The sequence below is a fragment of the Hyperoodon ampullatus genome (assembly GCF_949752795.1).
Source record: "Hyperoodon ampullatus genome assembly, chromosome: 4".
In the NCBI taxonomy this organism is placed as follows: Eukaryota; Metazoa; Chordata; class Mammalia; order Artiodactyla; family Ziphiidae; genus Hyperoodon; species Hyperoodon ampullatus.
Genome location: NC_136917.1, coordinates 167,110,033 through 167,126,392, shown reverse-complemented (window position 1 = coordinate 167,126,392; position 16,360 = coordinate 167,110,033). Strand labels below are relative to the sequence as shown.

The following is a 16,360-nucleotide window of genomic DNA, read 5'->3' as shown; positions in this document are numbered from 1 at the left end:
TTTAAATTCAGTTTCTATGTTTATGTAATAAGGAAACAACTTCCCGATAAACAGCACAACCCTTTGAGGAACACCATAAACACAAGAGAGTTATCTGTTCCAAGAGGCTGACTCCAGTACCGATGAACAGGGCTGTGTCTGGAGAGGAAAACTGATTGCTCCAGTTCCTTTCTTCCCTCTTTCTACCTGATAACAGGTAGGGGGGAGTGTGGCAGTCTCATGAGGAGGCTGGACGTCCGTGGAGGGAGAGGGACCGGGAGCGGGGTGCCCAGAAGCTCATCAATCACACCTCATTTCCACATCCGGTACGGAACCAGATGTTGGGCGGATACTGCCTCTGAGCCCACGACCAACAGCACCAGGCGCTGGAGGGCAGCCGAGCCTTCCGTACTTTCCTTCTCATCCTCACCCTGGTGGGGTCCAGCCAGGCTCCCGTAACACGGGGTGCCCATAGTCTCCCTCCCTCTGTGGCATGGTGAGGTTTTGATTCACTACCTACCAGACCCGAGTCTTCCTTGGGGCCCATCTACGTGAAAGGGGAGCTCAGACACCGAGTTCCTGGCAACGCCGTTGCCCACGACTCCTGGGACACAAATTATCTGCGTCCCACACCAGCTGCTCTACGTTCATTGGACAATTCTGGGCAAAACTTCTTAATGTACACAGTTGCACTGCTATTGATCATACTAAAATACAGATAGCCACAGGTTTTGGAAGACACATTTAATTTACACTACATACAACCACAGAACTGGTATTGGAGCCACCACCAATCAATCAGCGAGGAAGGCAGTTCTTGCACTTCAGAAGGCCACATCGTCACTGGGAAAGTGAGATAAATGTGCAAATTTTTCTATTTGCATTTATCTTTTACTTAAAGAGCCAAAACACAACGAACTAAGCTTTACCACTATTCACTACAGTCTGCAGGCTGACTGTCCATCACCCAGCCTCATGGCCCTTAAGGCTTTGGAGGAAGGAGGGGGGTCACCACCCACAGGTCCCTGAGCCCCTTCCTTTGCTTCCTATGTCTGGCAACATATACAGGACACTGTCTGGTTAATGGGCCAACGAATTAAATTCTCTAGTTCTATCTCTGATATATCCCAAGCACCTAGATCTGAGCTCAAATGTATAGTGAATGAATTTAAACTAACTGTGACAAAATGAACATGTGGCTTCAAAAGATTCCTGCAAAAAAAATCCTCCAGAGGCTGAAGTTAACACCAATACAAGCACAAGTGAACAATAATAAAAGAGTAGAACTCTCGCTTCTTGCCCTGGCACAAGTATTTCATGAACCACATTACAAACATCAAAGATCTAATCAGACGTGACAGGAAGCCACCCTTCTCCATAAAACCTGAAATCACCAGGAAAGACATTAGAAATTTAGATTTACATTGGAATCATTAATGAGAAACACTACCTCGAGGGTATTTGGACCTTCAGACGTTAGCTAATGATAATAAAAAGTCATAATGGTTAGCAAGACATTTAAAATATTGCTTATTTCACCTTGATCTAATACATTAATATCCATTTTGTATACCTTTTACAATGTATATAATGGTAGCAAAATACGCATGTATAATTTAAAAATGAATATATACATATGGAGGGTGCTGGAAAAAAGGGTTTTTTTTAATTGATGGAGTGCATGATCAAAGTTTGGGGCCACACCCCTGGTACAAGGCATCCACCTGGACGGGAAGGCAGGCTGCTGCAGTGCTCAGCCTGGGCAACCGTAACGGATCGCACAGAAGCAAGAGTCATTTGCCACGTAGGTCTCACGGTTCATAAGTTATTGAGCCACCATTGCTGTTGGGATGTCATTGGAGCTGGGCACCACCCACCGATGCCTTGTGGCACTGAGGTGCTGCCTGCTTGTTAGGGCTTGAATTGTGTCCCCACCCTTCACCCAAGTTTCTTATCTTAAAGCCCTAACTTCCAGTACCTCAGAACGTGACCTTATTTGGAAATAGAGTTGTTGCATAATTAGTTAAGGTGAGGTCATTAGGGTGGGCCCTGATCCCATACGACCGGCGTCCTTATGAAAAGGGGACATTGGACACAGACACGCACACAGCAAGAATGCCACATGAACACTGGAGTTAGGTTACCACCAGCCAAGGAACCAGGGAACTGGAACAGATCCTTCCCTACTGCTTTCAGAGAGGGCAGGGTCCTGCTGAAACCTTCATCTCAAACATCCAGCCCCTATGTGGGCAAACCTGACAATGAGAGCTGCCGAACAGCAACTAGACTCTCTCCGTTTTCCGCACCGAGGCAGACAGGGCTGTCCGTTACTATTTCACGCTGCTATGACATCCCTCCTCCTGTGCTTTCTATTCTGAGGATCTTGCTGTACCTTTAAGATGGCTTTTGCCTGGAGGTAGACTCTCAGTCCACAAGCAGGTGACACCAGTTACCCCCATCACAAGGACATCCCATGTCACTCAGTGTCCCCACCACATCGAGACTCTGCCTTCAGCCGAGGGCAGGGGTCTGTGGCCCATGGCACTCCAGCACCCGGGTCAACTGCTGCTGCCACGTCATGGGTCCTGCCTGCCAACACAGGCCATCCAAACAGCACAGGAGTTGGGAGCTGGCTGGCACTCAGCACTCCTAGTCCAATGGCATCTCCACACATCATAGGGAGAAAGATACAACCCTTTGAAAAGGCAGCTGACAACTAGCTTGGATCTAAAAGATGATATTGTTGCAAAGTAAGGATGATGTTGAAATTGGCTCGCAAGCCACATGGTTTAGGTCAAGTTCAAACACGCAGATAATGGCTTAGATAAAAATTCCCAGGCATACAGGCTGTGCCATCTTTTAACTTCAGCATTTTCAATTTTCTGTTTCTTATCTTCAGGATTAACTTTAACTGAGAGAACCATTGAAAATGGCCATAGATTACTATTTGACATCCGTTAGACACTGAATTGTTCCCCGCCCCCAAATATACGAAATCCTTAGCCCCAGTACCTCAGAATTTAACCTTTTATGGAAATAGGGTCTTACAGAAGTAACTGAGTTAAAACGAAGCTTTTTAGGGTGGGTCCTAATCACATATGACTGATGTCCTTACAAAAAGGGGACATTTGGACACAGAGACAGACATATACAGAGGGAAGGTGAAGTGCACAGGGAGAAGACCACGTGAAGACGGAGATCAAGGTGATACATCTACAAGCCAAGGGATGCCAAAGATTGCTGGTGAAGGAACCAATTCTGGGGACCCCTGGATCTTGGACTTGCAGTCTCCAGATCTGGGAGACCATACAGTTCAGTTATTTTAAGCCACCCATGTGCGGTGTTTGTGACGGCAGCCCCAGGGTAACAGAGCCTGCATCTGGTAATAACTGTTTCAGGCAGGAGTTATCAGTGACGGCTAAAAGCAGGGGAGAGTTGGATGAGAAACAAATACTCGCGGCACTTTCACGGTCATTCACAGACGTGCACAGAGCAACAAAAATGATCGTCATGGATACGCAGGTGCCCATCTGAGGCCCAACAGGATGACTCTCTGCCTTCTTATTTCAGCGCTTATGCTGTGAAATAGCGTCCTTTTCATGGTCTCCACGTAAAGACATTCCTTGTTTTGCAGTTAATAAATACATTGGAGGAAACTGACACTGTAAAATTATCCTGTTTCTCCTTAAATGTTTGCCCACTAATCGTAGCGTCCGCCAGTGGATCCTGCTGACAACCACTGTGCTGTTTGCCTATTGGTGATATTCTAGTTCCCGCCTTCCTTCTACCAATATTAATTGGAATTCTTCTATAAAGAAGAGCTGTCCCTTGTCATTTATGTATTCAACTTATTTATATCAGTATGGACTCACGGATATCTATTTTACTCTACGGGTTATATTCCAATACTATCGTTATTTATTTTCTCACAAATTGTTCCATCTTTGCCATTAGGTGTGCCTTCCGGTTGGCTTCTGTGTTGTTTCGACTTGTCCCATCCTTTTTGGAATTTTCCTTATGTTCTGGCACTACAAGTTGTTACAGGCTCATCTGGTATTTTTCCAGCCCTGGTCCTGGAATTAACTACTTCTCCAAAACATGCTAGTTCACTTGATTGGGGAATGGTGTTTAGAAACCAGGATCCCGGCCCTAAGGATGCTCATGGCTACATGGTGCCGTTCTTTTATGCCCCGTCAGTGAACACAGCTGGGAAGTACAGGTGTGTACACAGATCCTCCCCCATGTATATTTATTTATATATGTATGTACATGTCTGTATGTATCTACTATCCATCCAACCATCCATCCATTTAAAACTATGAGTTCATACTAATACCTCCAATTCCAGTTAAACACCACAAAGCCATTTTAGTCTTCCCCTTTCCTATTTGTAAGCTTCTTTCTCTAACAGTGAGAAATTTGACTCTTCATCAGCCACAAGATATTTACTTATTCGTTCAATTGTAATAAACACATAAAGCAATTTCAGAATTGCTAACCTAAACCCCTGAAGACATATTTACTAACTGGAGTGTAGCATTTATGCAGTTTTTTGCAGTTTCCCAAAATACTATTATTGTACTTAGGTTAGGTCACTCTCCCACCCACGCCTTTCAGTTGGTAATAGTAGCCTTTGTATTACAATTAGGTCCATCTGTTACTGTGTGTGTTCCATCTTGGATCTCTCCCACATTCTGGATGATTGGAATTGTTTGCTTATTTTGGGGGTATGTGAACACAAAACAGCACCACAGCCCCGAGTCAGAGCTGTACAAATTGCCGAGCTCAGAGCAGGGCTGCTCCCTTCCTACCCTTGTTGCCCCATCCCCACTTCCCTCTTCCTTCACCCCTTTCCCACCCACCCCCAGTCCACACACAAGCCCTTCCACTTCTACTTTACTCTTCCTGTCACCTACCTTTTAAAATATTTTTTTTACCAAGCTCGATTAATGGTAGGACCTCAGTACATGTTCACCACTACACTGTTTTTTAGTGAATCCTACTGATTATTGAAGTCCATTCTATGCTGCAATTTCTCTTTCACATAATGAAACTGGGCACTTCATCTTAATATGCTCAACAGAAGCCTTTGAGGAAGATCAGAGCTTTCCGTGATTGGGTCAGTTCTGAGACGGAATCTAGCAGCCACTCAGGAAAGTATTAGCTCATAACAATGAAGTCTCTTACTCTGTCTGGATATGAAGAGCCACAGGTAACTAGAACTCAGCTTGATGGAATTCTTGGGAAACATTTTCAAATTTGTGCTACTTTATTATTTTTTCTTTTTTTAAATGGAGCATTTCAAAACAATTTGGTGGCAGAAGAAATTATTTTATTCTTATATCTGAAAAATTACAAGATTACGGGGAGTAAGAGTATCATAAAGACTTACAAAAGAAGATTACAAGTAAAAGTGTTTGGGGGTTTTTTGGGTCACATAATAACCTCTTTAACACTCCAGTTGTTCATTTTCTCTGTAATCAGTACTTGATTTACTGATTGTGGAAGGAAGCCACCAGAGATGAGTCAGTAAATACAAAGCCAGTTTTAAATATCTGGGAAGGAAAGCAAAGAGTTTTGCAAATGCGCATCTAAGGAGGAAATTGGCATCTGAGACTGTGCACTTATTTTCATATCTGGAGAACACTTGGATCAAAACATGAAAAAATATAGAACATTAGGATTAGGGTAATATGAATGTTGAAGTCACATGCCATGACCTTTCCAAGGGAAATTAATGTAAAACTTTAAATGTCTGACAAATTCTGGAAATAAAGAGGTCTTTCCACATGTGAAGTAAAACCAGCCCAGTGCCCTGAAACCCTGCTGTAAGCTGGAATTAGGCCATCTACTGATGGTAGGGCTGCATGGGTGAGATTATGGGCTTGAGGAATATGGAATAGGTTATGGGCAACCCCAGAATCAATAAGTTTATTTTATAGAGGGATTTGGATTTACAGTCAGTTGATCCTAAAACTATTTTGTCAGTTCAGGGGGCTTCTGTAGCCTATTAAGGACATAGGCTTCCAAGTCAAGACAGGGTCAGGACTGAATCCTGGCCAGACCATTGACTGGCTACATATCATTGGGTCAGATAACCTCACTGGGCCTTGGTTTCTTCATCTGTGTAATGGGCACAGTAATACCAACTTTTGGGTGGTGTGCACATTAAACCCAATGGGAAGCACTTAGTAAGTGCCCAGCACAAAACAGGCGCTCCATTGGTACACACACCCCAGGGGCTAAGAGTGGGGGACTATGGACCCAGCTGCCACTCTGGAATGCTGGCTTTGCCACTCACTCGCTATGTGCCCTTGGAAAAGTCACTTAACCGCTCTGAGCCGTTGAAGTGGGAGTAGTAATCTGGAATGAGGATACTAATCAAGAACCAACTCTCAAAGAGGGCTGAGAATAGAGCAGTTTCAAGTAGTTCAAATGAATGAACAAGGGCAGAGCAGTTAGAACAGGGCCGGGTTCGCCGCATTCTGTAACACCATCAATGACCGCTATGAACTATGACTAGTCAATTAGCCCACCAGAAAAACGGGGAGTGCCTGGTGAGGGAAATGACCTATGATACAGAGTACCAGGTCTGGTGTAGGGGTTTGGAAGAAATTGTATTGGCCACATATGCCAATAGCTTCAGAGTCTGCAGGGGCTTACCCCTTCTGTCAATGGTGTGTCCGGGGGTTTAACCCACAGCGGTAAAGAGAGAAGCCAAAGTCCAGAGGACAAGAGCTAACACGCCCATGAGGAACACAGTACAACAGTTGGACTGCAGGGAACAAACATACTCTTTTGCTCATAGGCAAACCCTGCCCTGCAGTCCGCCTGCTTCAAAACACTTCATTCCAACCAACCTTCAAAGTGGATAAGACGATAAAGTCTAGAGAGCTGGGTGCTCTCTCCTTTCTCATGCAATCCTTCATCCTCTGGCACATATATTTAAATCGTGCATCTTCCATAAATGCTGTATTTCACCTCATGAGAGGAAAATCAATAGAAAGAAAACTAATGGGCCGTTCTGTCTTTATTTCTAAACACGCTAGTAAATTATCATCTGTCACTGTACTGACACTGTGTTATGCAGAGAAATAGCTATTTGTCCCTTATTCCACTTAAACTCATGCAGAAAAGCACATTTCATTAACTTTCCAGGATTTTTTTCCAGGCATGGCTCTCTGTCTCGTCCTCTCTTCCTTCTTAGGGAACCAGTGGGTAGGAAGGGAAGTGACATCCTGGGTTTCCTAGAGGAGGAAATGACTACAGGCCACATGCTCTTATCTTCGGTTCCAAATCCAAGAATGTTCTCACATGCCAAACTAAAGTTTTGTTACAACTCTTATGCAGGCGAAACTTCACCTGGCCTGCTCCAAGTCTGTAAATTTTTAAAATGCATCTCTGCTGGTGTGAACATCATACACAGATTAGGCTGCCCGAGACCCCACTACAGGTACTGTATGAAATGTGTATGGTCCTATACTCCTAAAACCTGCTTCTTCTCCTAAAACATCAGAAGTTCTCAATTCTGAAATAAATTAGGCTCCAAGGTTTTCAGATACGGGACCGTGGACCTGTAGGAGAATTCCTGATGTTGCTACGTGCCAAACACAGCTTTGTGAAGATAGCCAGTGGAAAGAAAATTCTAGAATTTTCTTTAAACCACCTTCTTCTTTTATAAAACCAGAACTTAGGCAGAACCTTCCCGTTGCTGATCTCATGATTTAAAATGGGCAATAATCACTCCGAAACTTCACCTCAAACTTTGTCCTCCCCTCAGTGACTGCCCGGTAAGTCATATCACATGAGGTTTTAAAGAAAATACCCAGCGGTGCAGCACATATGTAAGCAGACATGTGGGATCACCAAGCACATGCACGTCCTTCTTAGGGGGTGCGTGCTGTCAGCAGCTACTCTTATGGAAGCCTGCCCTGCTCTGGACTCCAGACTTGGGTTTAGCTCCTGCTCGGCATGGCAAGCGTATGGCCTCTGTGGGCTTCAGTCTCCCACGTGTAACCCAGGGAGCATTCCACCCGCTATTCAGGGCTGTTGGAATGAAGTACAGAAACACAGGCTGGCTGCCCTCCACACTGCCTTTTCCTCTGGCTGAGACTTGTCTGGGGGTGAGTTATAAGGCAGAAAGCGTAGTGCCCACTTTCCTTTACATGGACAAGCTCACAGACAGGTGGGTCTTGGTGGTGCATGTTTGTATGTTACAAGGTGGAAGGAAGTGGACTTGTATCAAGGTCGTTGGACCAAACTTGACATCAGAATCACCAAGGAAGACAGGTGTAAACAGAGATGGTGGTGCTGTAGGAAGATGAGCTGTCGGGGAGCCGGGAAGCTGGGGGCAGAGATGTCGTTTAAGGGCACTCGCTCACTCATGAGGGTGTGGCCTCAGTGATTCTGCTTGGCTGAAACTGGCAAAGCCCTAATGTTTGTAAACTTTATTTAAATCAGTAGTTCTCTGCCCTCACTGCACAGAATGCCAGGCCCAGCCCAGAGATTCAACTAGTATGGCATTTTCAAAGGTCTGTGGGCGACTTCAGTATGGTAGTGGAGGTTCAGGGCTTCTGCCCACAGACAGATGCACCCGCTTGGATGCAGGCAGAGGGCATGCCCTCGATGCCCTGTTTCTCCCATCTGGGAACACAAGCCCCACCTCACTGCTCAGGAGAGGAAAAGCACACAGCACGGGGCCCACGAAGCCCAGGGGTTTATCAGAAGCACGGAGCAGAGAACAAATGTTAATGTTTAACTGAATAACGGTGATTTGTGAGACATCTCAAGGTTCGCTAGAACTCTCCTACCTGGGGCTTTCCCACTCCTGGTCGTCTTTTTCCTTCTCATCTCTGGTGTCTCCAGAATGCGGGTGTTTCTGCACAATTCGCATCCCACCAGCTTTCACTGCAGTGAAGACAAAGAGGGTATGATCAGGGTGGACACGGAACCACCGGACGGCAGGGGAACTAGCTCGAGAGAGTGTGTTTGTCCCATGGTCCCCGGTTAGTCCAGATCAGCCAGTGGCGACAGTGATTAACCACAGAGGTTAAGGCTGTCACAGGGAGATTCAATGTGATGTGACACTCAACGCTGTCTCTTACTTCAGATCCACTTAGAAAGTTTCCAAGCCTCCTTTGTTTGTCTGGTCTCCTTTCAAGTATTTGGTAGGAGCGGTAGTGCAACCAGAGTATAAACCGTGTGGACACAGTGGCTGCTTGCTTTCGGTTATACTCCGCTTCTCGATGCAAAAAATCCCCCACTTAATCCCTGCCTGTAGTATTTTCTCAAATGCCGATGGTGCTTTCAAAGGGGTGATACAGCCACAGGGGACACAGGACAGCTGCTGTGCACACAGCCAGAGTCCACTCCGGTGGCAACCTTTCCCAAACTGTGCTGTGAAACCCTAGAGTTGGCAGAAGTTTATTTGGTTTTTAAAAACAGCCTTAGTGACATATAATTCACATACAGTATAATCCACCCATTTAGAGCATACAGTTCTCTCATTTGCAGTGTTTTCAGAGTTGCACGCGATCCTTTTCAAACACGTTCATCACCCTAAACAGAAATCCGTCGCCGGTAACTCTCCAATCCCTCCTCTCCCCCCGCTCCTAGCAACCAGTCACCTGAATCTGCCTCTTCTGGACATTTGACAGAAACAGAATCATAAAATACATAGTCTTTGGTGACAGGCTTTTTCACTTAGCATAATGTTTCCAAGGTCCATCCATGTCACAGCCCGTGTCAGTGCCTCACTCGTTTTCAGGGCTAAATCATACTCCACGGCACGCATGGTGGACCACATTTTGTCATCCATTCATCTGTGGTGGTCATTTGCATTGTTTCCACTTTTTGGCTACTGTGAATAATGCAGATATAAACAACCGTGTATGTACAAGTTTTTGTGTGGACACATGGACATGTACCTTCATTTCCTTGGTACATATGTAGGAATGGAATAGCTGGGTCACGTGGTAATCCCATATTTACCCTTTTGAAGGATCCCCAAATGCTTTCCAAAGCCACGGAACTGTTTACATTCCAACCAGTAGGGGTTCCAATTTCTCCACATGCTCGCCAACTCTTGTTATTGTCTATCTTTTTATAGTTATTCTAGTGGGTGTGAAGTGGTGTCTTATTGTAGTCTGATTTGTATTCCCTTAATGGCTAATATGTTAATGATGTTTTGCAAGAGAAAAACATGACAACAGAAGTGGGGATTCTAGGATCTATTAAGCGTGGGAAATGCGAGGTTGAACAAATTAAATGTGTTTCCTCAAGACAGATTTTCTGCCTTTAGTGTGCATTGTAGGCTTTATATGGGGCATATAATGTGCTATCTTTCCCAAGTGTATTTCACCACAGAACTCCTCTCCCAGGTAATGCTGGTTATCATTCTTCAGGACCCTGGTGTTCCATGGGATAAAGTCTGGAAATGCTGGCCTTATATCCAAAAAGCCAGCCCCACATGGCAGTCGCCTGTGCCTGTTTTAGGGTCAGCAAGTCCCTCCGTGTCCTCAGCTGCATGGTCTTAGATTAGTCAGCCACTCAAAGCCTCAATGCTTCATCTCCAGAAAGGGGATAAGAGCCACGTCCTAAGATGGACAAGTTTAGATGAGAAGAGAGGCTGTTGAATCCTAACTCCCAAAGTGATGCTGTTTGGAGGTGGGGACTTTGGAAGGTGCTTAGGTCATGAGGGTGGAGCCCTCATGAATGGGATTAGTGCCCTTACAAAGAGACCCCAGAGAGCTCCCTCACCCTTTCTGCCAGGTGAGGACAGAGCATACAGCCGTCTGTGAACTAGGAAGCAGGACATCACCAGACACCGAATCTGCTGGTGCCCTGACCTTGGACTTCTAGCCTTCAGAACAGTGAGAATGTCTGTTGTTTACAAGCCACCCAGCCTGTGGTACTCAGTTATAGCAGCCCAAGAGGACGAAGACAGAGGTGTTCAGCTGCTTCCTGGCACGTGATAGAAAGTAGAGTGTATTAACTGAGCTTATTGGCCCCATGCTCGGGTGTGGGGCTCAGGGTGTTCACCCTCTCTCCTCAGGATAGCCACTCCATGTTCTTCCACAGCCCTGCTCTGACCACACAGTACAACAAACATCCTCCGGTGTTTCAAATTACGTTGGACCCTGCTGAATTATGAAAGCCCAGGACTGGTTTCTTTACGATGCTGCCAACAGGAAGGAGAATGTGAAACACCCTGAGGCTTATACACTTCGGGTTTATTAGTTTTCAATTTCCCTGGGAGGATTCAGGAAGCTAACAATGCCTGTTGCACGGCCAGCGGTACCCAGCTGCAGTCCATCAGAGGAGGGCAAAGCAGAGGGCATGTGAAATAAAGGACCGTGTTTAATGATGCATCTGCTGGTCTGGTTTTGGAACGAGAATCTCCCTGCTGCCACCATCACTTCTTTTCAGTGGGGAGGGGACATTTACTTTGTTAAGAAGGAAATATAACCCTGTCCAGTAATTCTCTCAAAAATCTGCTTTTATCCTGACCAATTTTTATTCCAATCGTTTTTATTTTTCATTTCTAAAGCTTTTCCCCCCTCAAATCTGTCTGGTCTTTACTTGATAGTGCATTACTCATATCTCGTGTTTTTAATTCTTTTATGTATTTAATTATTTTAGGCATACTTGTCTTATGGTTGTATATCTAATTATTTTATTATCTGAGGTCCTTGGGAGTCTCATTCACTGTTCATTTTTCTCTGATTCTGGCTCTTGTTTGGGGTGAGTGTGGGCCATGGGCTTGTCTTCAGTAAGCCTTTATCTGTGGGGATCCTCTGGGGTGTGGGGTACAGGCAGCATCCCTTTGGAGAGATGCTGTACATGCTTCTGTCAAACCTGGAAATCCTTTTTACATTAACTGAGAACAGGAATGGCCAAACAGTGTAAATTTGAACTCATCGCCCATGTAAAGGCAGGCCTGCAGTTTCAAATTCTCCAGGAGCCTTTGTTTGCCATCCAGAGGCCAGGCTGAAACACACCAGCTTCCCCACCACCCCACTGCGTTGCTGGACACAGTTTTTTCCTGCACCCTTTCTCCATGAGTTTGGCCTCTGAGCACCAGCTTTCAGCTGGGGTCTTGGGTTAAATGAGGCCATAGGGGTGGGGCCCTAATCCAGTATGACTGGTGCTCTTATAAAAAGAGGAAGAGACACCAGGTCACTTCCTGCCTCACATGGGCCCAAGGTTCAGGCTAACTGTTCTGAATTTAGCTACTTTTTTGGCTGTGATTCCTACAGATTTCCCTCACTTTGGGTTCAAATTTAAAAAAAAATAAGAAAACAAAAATACCATTTGCAGGTGGCTAATCAAGATTTCCCAGGTTATGTAGCCTGCCAAACCTTAAGAAATGGAGACTGAAAATAAAATTCTGTAATATATTTAAGATAATTATCTACTCACTCTCTTGAAATATAAGATTATGAATGTTTTTGGCCAAAAGAGGAGGCTAGAAGAACTGTCCCACTGAATTTTTTTAAAATTCATTTTCCTCCCCCATTTATCCCACCCCTATCCCATGCCCATGAGAAAGTGATTAAAGGTGCTGTTATGAGCTGAACTGTGATCTCCCTAAACTCACAGGTTGGAGCCCTAAACTCCAGAACTTCAGACCTGACTGGATTTGGAGACAGGGCCTCTAAGGAGGCAATTAAGTTAAAATTAGGCTGTTATGGTGGGGCCCTAATCTGATAGGACTGATGCTCTTATCAGAAGAGGAAGAGACACCAGGGATGCATGTGTTCAGAGGAAAGGCCATGTGAGGATGCAGTGAGAAGGCTGCCATCTGCAAGCCAAGGAGAGAGGCCTCAGGAGAAACTACACCTGCTGGCACCTTGATCTTGGACTTCTGGCCTCCAGAACTGTGAGAAAATAAATTTCTGTTGTTGAAACCACCCAGTCTCTGGTATTTTGTTATAGCAGGCTTAGCAAACTAATACAGATGCCCATTAAAAAATAATCTCTGAATCATTTCAAGCTGGTAGACACAAAAACCTTAAAACTATAAATCCCAGGTGTGTTCTATAAACTGGCTAACAGTAAAAAGAGTGTACAACTCACTACAGAAGGAATGGAGGATGAATGTCAAGGTGACGTTCGAAATAATCACGTCTCGGGAAGCTCGCAGGGAGCCTGTCCACTTCTCTGTTGACGTAAGTACACACGTCCAAACCCAGTCACCCCACATTAGCACTTCATTTAATCTAGTTTATAAAAACAATTAAGTTCATCAATCTCTCACAGTATGTGTGGTGATTAATGCAGCAATATAAAGGGGCAATAATAATAACTCAAGGCTGCGACAGATTCTTTCTAACTTGCACGACTGCCAAAAAATACAACAGCACATATTTATCGAATGTTTTATTACTGTCTCTAGGACTCTTCGTTGGTAAAAAATGTAAAGGCAGAGCTTGTTCTGCAGAAATCTTTGTGAATGTAAGTATTTTTCTGAGACATTAGTAAACAAAAAACAACTCAGATTTTTGTTGTTGTGCTTGTTATTCAAATGTGAGCTTCAAATTTCAAGAATAACAAGCTGCACAGTGGTTAAGAATCCACCTGCCAATGCAGGGGACATGGGTTCACTCCCCAGTCCAGGAAGATCCTACAGGCCGTGGAGCAACTAAACCCGTGCACCACACTACTGAGCCTGCGCTCTAGAGCCCGCGAGCCACAACTACTGAGCCCACGCGCTGCAACTACTGAAGCCCGGGTGCCTAGAGCCCATGCTCCTCAACGAAGAGTAGCCCTTGCTCGCTGCAACTAGAGAAAGCCGATGTGCAGCAACGAAGACCCAACGCAGCCATAAATAAATAAATTTAAGGGGTGGGGAGGAGAATAACAAGCTTCCTCTTAACAGGAGTGCCAAGCTGAAGTTAAGGGCATGGATACTGGAGCTAGATCCCTGGGTCCAAATCCCAGCTCTGCCTCTGTGTGAGTGTGTGTGTGTGTGTGTGTGTGTGTTGGCAAGTTGCTGGCACTGTCTCAGGGTCCTGCCTGTGAAGGGAGGGTGGCAGTGCTCTCCCCCCAGGGGTTCTCTGAGGACTGAAGGAGTGAGCCCATGTGAAACACCTCCGCCAGGGCCTGGTTCCCATGAATGCTCAACTCTCAGCTACTCTTAGGCGACGGGTTTTCACAACTAGCATCTAGCACTTAGAGAACCCTCCAGTGTGCGAGTCCTTGGTGGTTTATCACCTCCTCCCCACAGCTTCCTCACGTGTCAAGTGGGGATGGCAGGACCGACGTACCGGGTTGTTGGGGAGTGAGTGACACACCCTGCAAAGTGCTCACCCACCATGGGGCGCTCCACTGCCCTGGTCAGCTGACCACCTCCAGGGCTGTCGTCAGTAACTCACCACATCTAAGTAAGTTCTGGAGACCTGCAGATCCTGGAGAATCCTTCCAGTCTTCATGCCACCACATGCCAGGCCCTGTTGTAACCACTGGCCAGGCACCCCCCTACCCCCTGACTTTCCAATCACCCTATGGTGTAGACCCCAGCCCCACGAGGAGGGGAAGCCAGTGGCCCCGGTGGCACAGGTAGCAAGCTTCTGACCCCGGCAGCCTGCACCCTGAATCACAGCCCGCAGGCCTTGCCCTGCTTGAACATTCCAGGAAACAGAGCAACACTCCTCCTCAGACAGACAAGAGAGATGGACTATGGAGAGGGTCTAGGCCAGGAAAGAAAGTGTGTTTGATGTTGAAAGCTCTCTGCAGAGCAGCTTCCTACCCAAGGAGCAAAGGGGGAAGAGGAAGCATCCTCCAGGTCAGACTTTGTCAGGTGGGCAAATATTGAGGAAGCGGCTGATGACATATCCCCCCAGGGCCGGGCATCCCCTCAGGCATCTGGGTGCCTGACTGTGAGATGGTCCCCGACAGCTGGCTCTGGGCCCACACTCAACAGCAGGTTAGGAAGACCCCCCAGCTGCATGCCGGGCAGGGGGATGAGAAGGGTGTTCCTAGATGGACAGTAAAAGCACCCTGCACAGGGAGCAGCCCCAGCCCTGGCTGCCGTGCTGAGCAGGACTTGTGAGCGGATGCTTTCTTTGTTCTTGCCCAAGAAGAGCTACTGAAATGTGATTCAAAGGAAACCAAATCCACGCAAAAAAAAAAAAGAGATGAAAGGCTCTGAGAATTGCTCCGGTGAGAACAAAAGGAAGCAAACCAGAAACACCCAGAGCTGCAGGTTAGCCGAGAACGTAACCAAAAAAAAAGCAAAGTGGACACGGGACCAGACAGCCCCCGGGATGGGGGACAGTGGGGGGATCAGGGCAAAGGAATGTGGTCCCTCTTGGTTGAGAGGAAGGGCTCCACCAGGAGAGGAGGCTCCTTGGCCAGCAGGAGAGCCACGCCCGTCTGGGGGGGTTGGTGGCCCCGAGGTGGGGAGCCCCGTGAAGGGAGAGTGGAGGATAAAGGGTGAGTCATGGGGACCCCGGGAGCCCCGGCACCCCTCACCCCCGAGGCCAAGTACAGTTCCCGCCACAGGAGCTTTCCGGCCTGAGGCAGCGGGGGAAAGTGATGCTTGCGCTAAAAAGCGAGTCCCGGATAAATTGCTGAACCTGCAGCCCTGACGGTTTCCTCTCTAAGAAAACTGAGGACCAAACAAGGGAAACTGCTATTCTGCGCTCAGAGTCGGAAGGTGTTAAGGTGGGAAGGCCCTTCAATGACATGGGGGAAACCCCACTCACCCCGCAGGCGAGGAGACGTGGCGTTCAGAGGCGTGGAGCGTGGGGCAGGGCCACGGGGCTGTGGACCGGGACTGGACGGGCCAGCCTGTCTTCCACGCAGGGCCCGCTCCATCCCCTGACAGGCCGCCCCAGAGGACAGACCGCGTGGTGAGCAGGCCAAGACAAGGACCAGCCAGAAGGCAACTGGGCCAAACCCGAGGAGGGTGTGGGCAGCCGCGGGGGAAACCCTTGCGTTCAGGGTGGCGGATTTCAGAAACTCCACGGAGAAGTAGCATCCCTGCCTGGAGGTACTCGGGGACAGGCAGTGAGGCAGCGTTCATCACCCCTAACCCCAGCCTCCCTTGCAGCTGGGTTGGGGCCATTTACCTGGGTCGTGGCCCTAATACAGCAAAAAGAGGCAAAGTAATGAGCCCTCCCCAGATGGCCACGCCCTAGTCCCTGGAACCCGTTTATGTGTTGGGCTGCATGGCAAAGGGGAAGGAATGTCGCAGATGGAACTGAGGTTGTGGATGGCCTCTGGAAGCTGGAAGAGGCAAGAAAATGGATTCTCCCCTAGAGCTTCCAGAAGGAAGCTGCAAACACCATGATTTCTGCCCAGTGAGACCCATTTTGCACTTCTCACCTCCAGAACTGGAAGATAATAAAGTTGTGTTGTTTTAAGCCATTAAATGTAT

General features: G+C 46.9%; 1 protein-coding gene across 1 annotated transcript in view; it reads right to left on the bottom strand.

The window, feature by feature from the left end:
* The window catches only part of DAP (death associated protein), a gene marked incomplete at its 5' end in the record, with an annotated part of 60,194 nt that overhangs the window by 39,626 nt on the left and 4,208 nt on the right, over positions 1–16,360 (bottom strand). Inside the window, one exon of the mRNA XM_079702435.1 lies at positions 8,790–8,886. Within this exon, the coding sequence (XP_079558561.1) occupies positions 8,790–8,886 (97 nt within the window). The remainder of the gene's footprint in view (positions 1–8,789; positions 8,887–16,360) is intronic.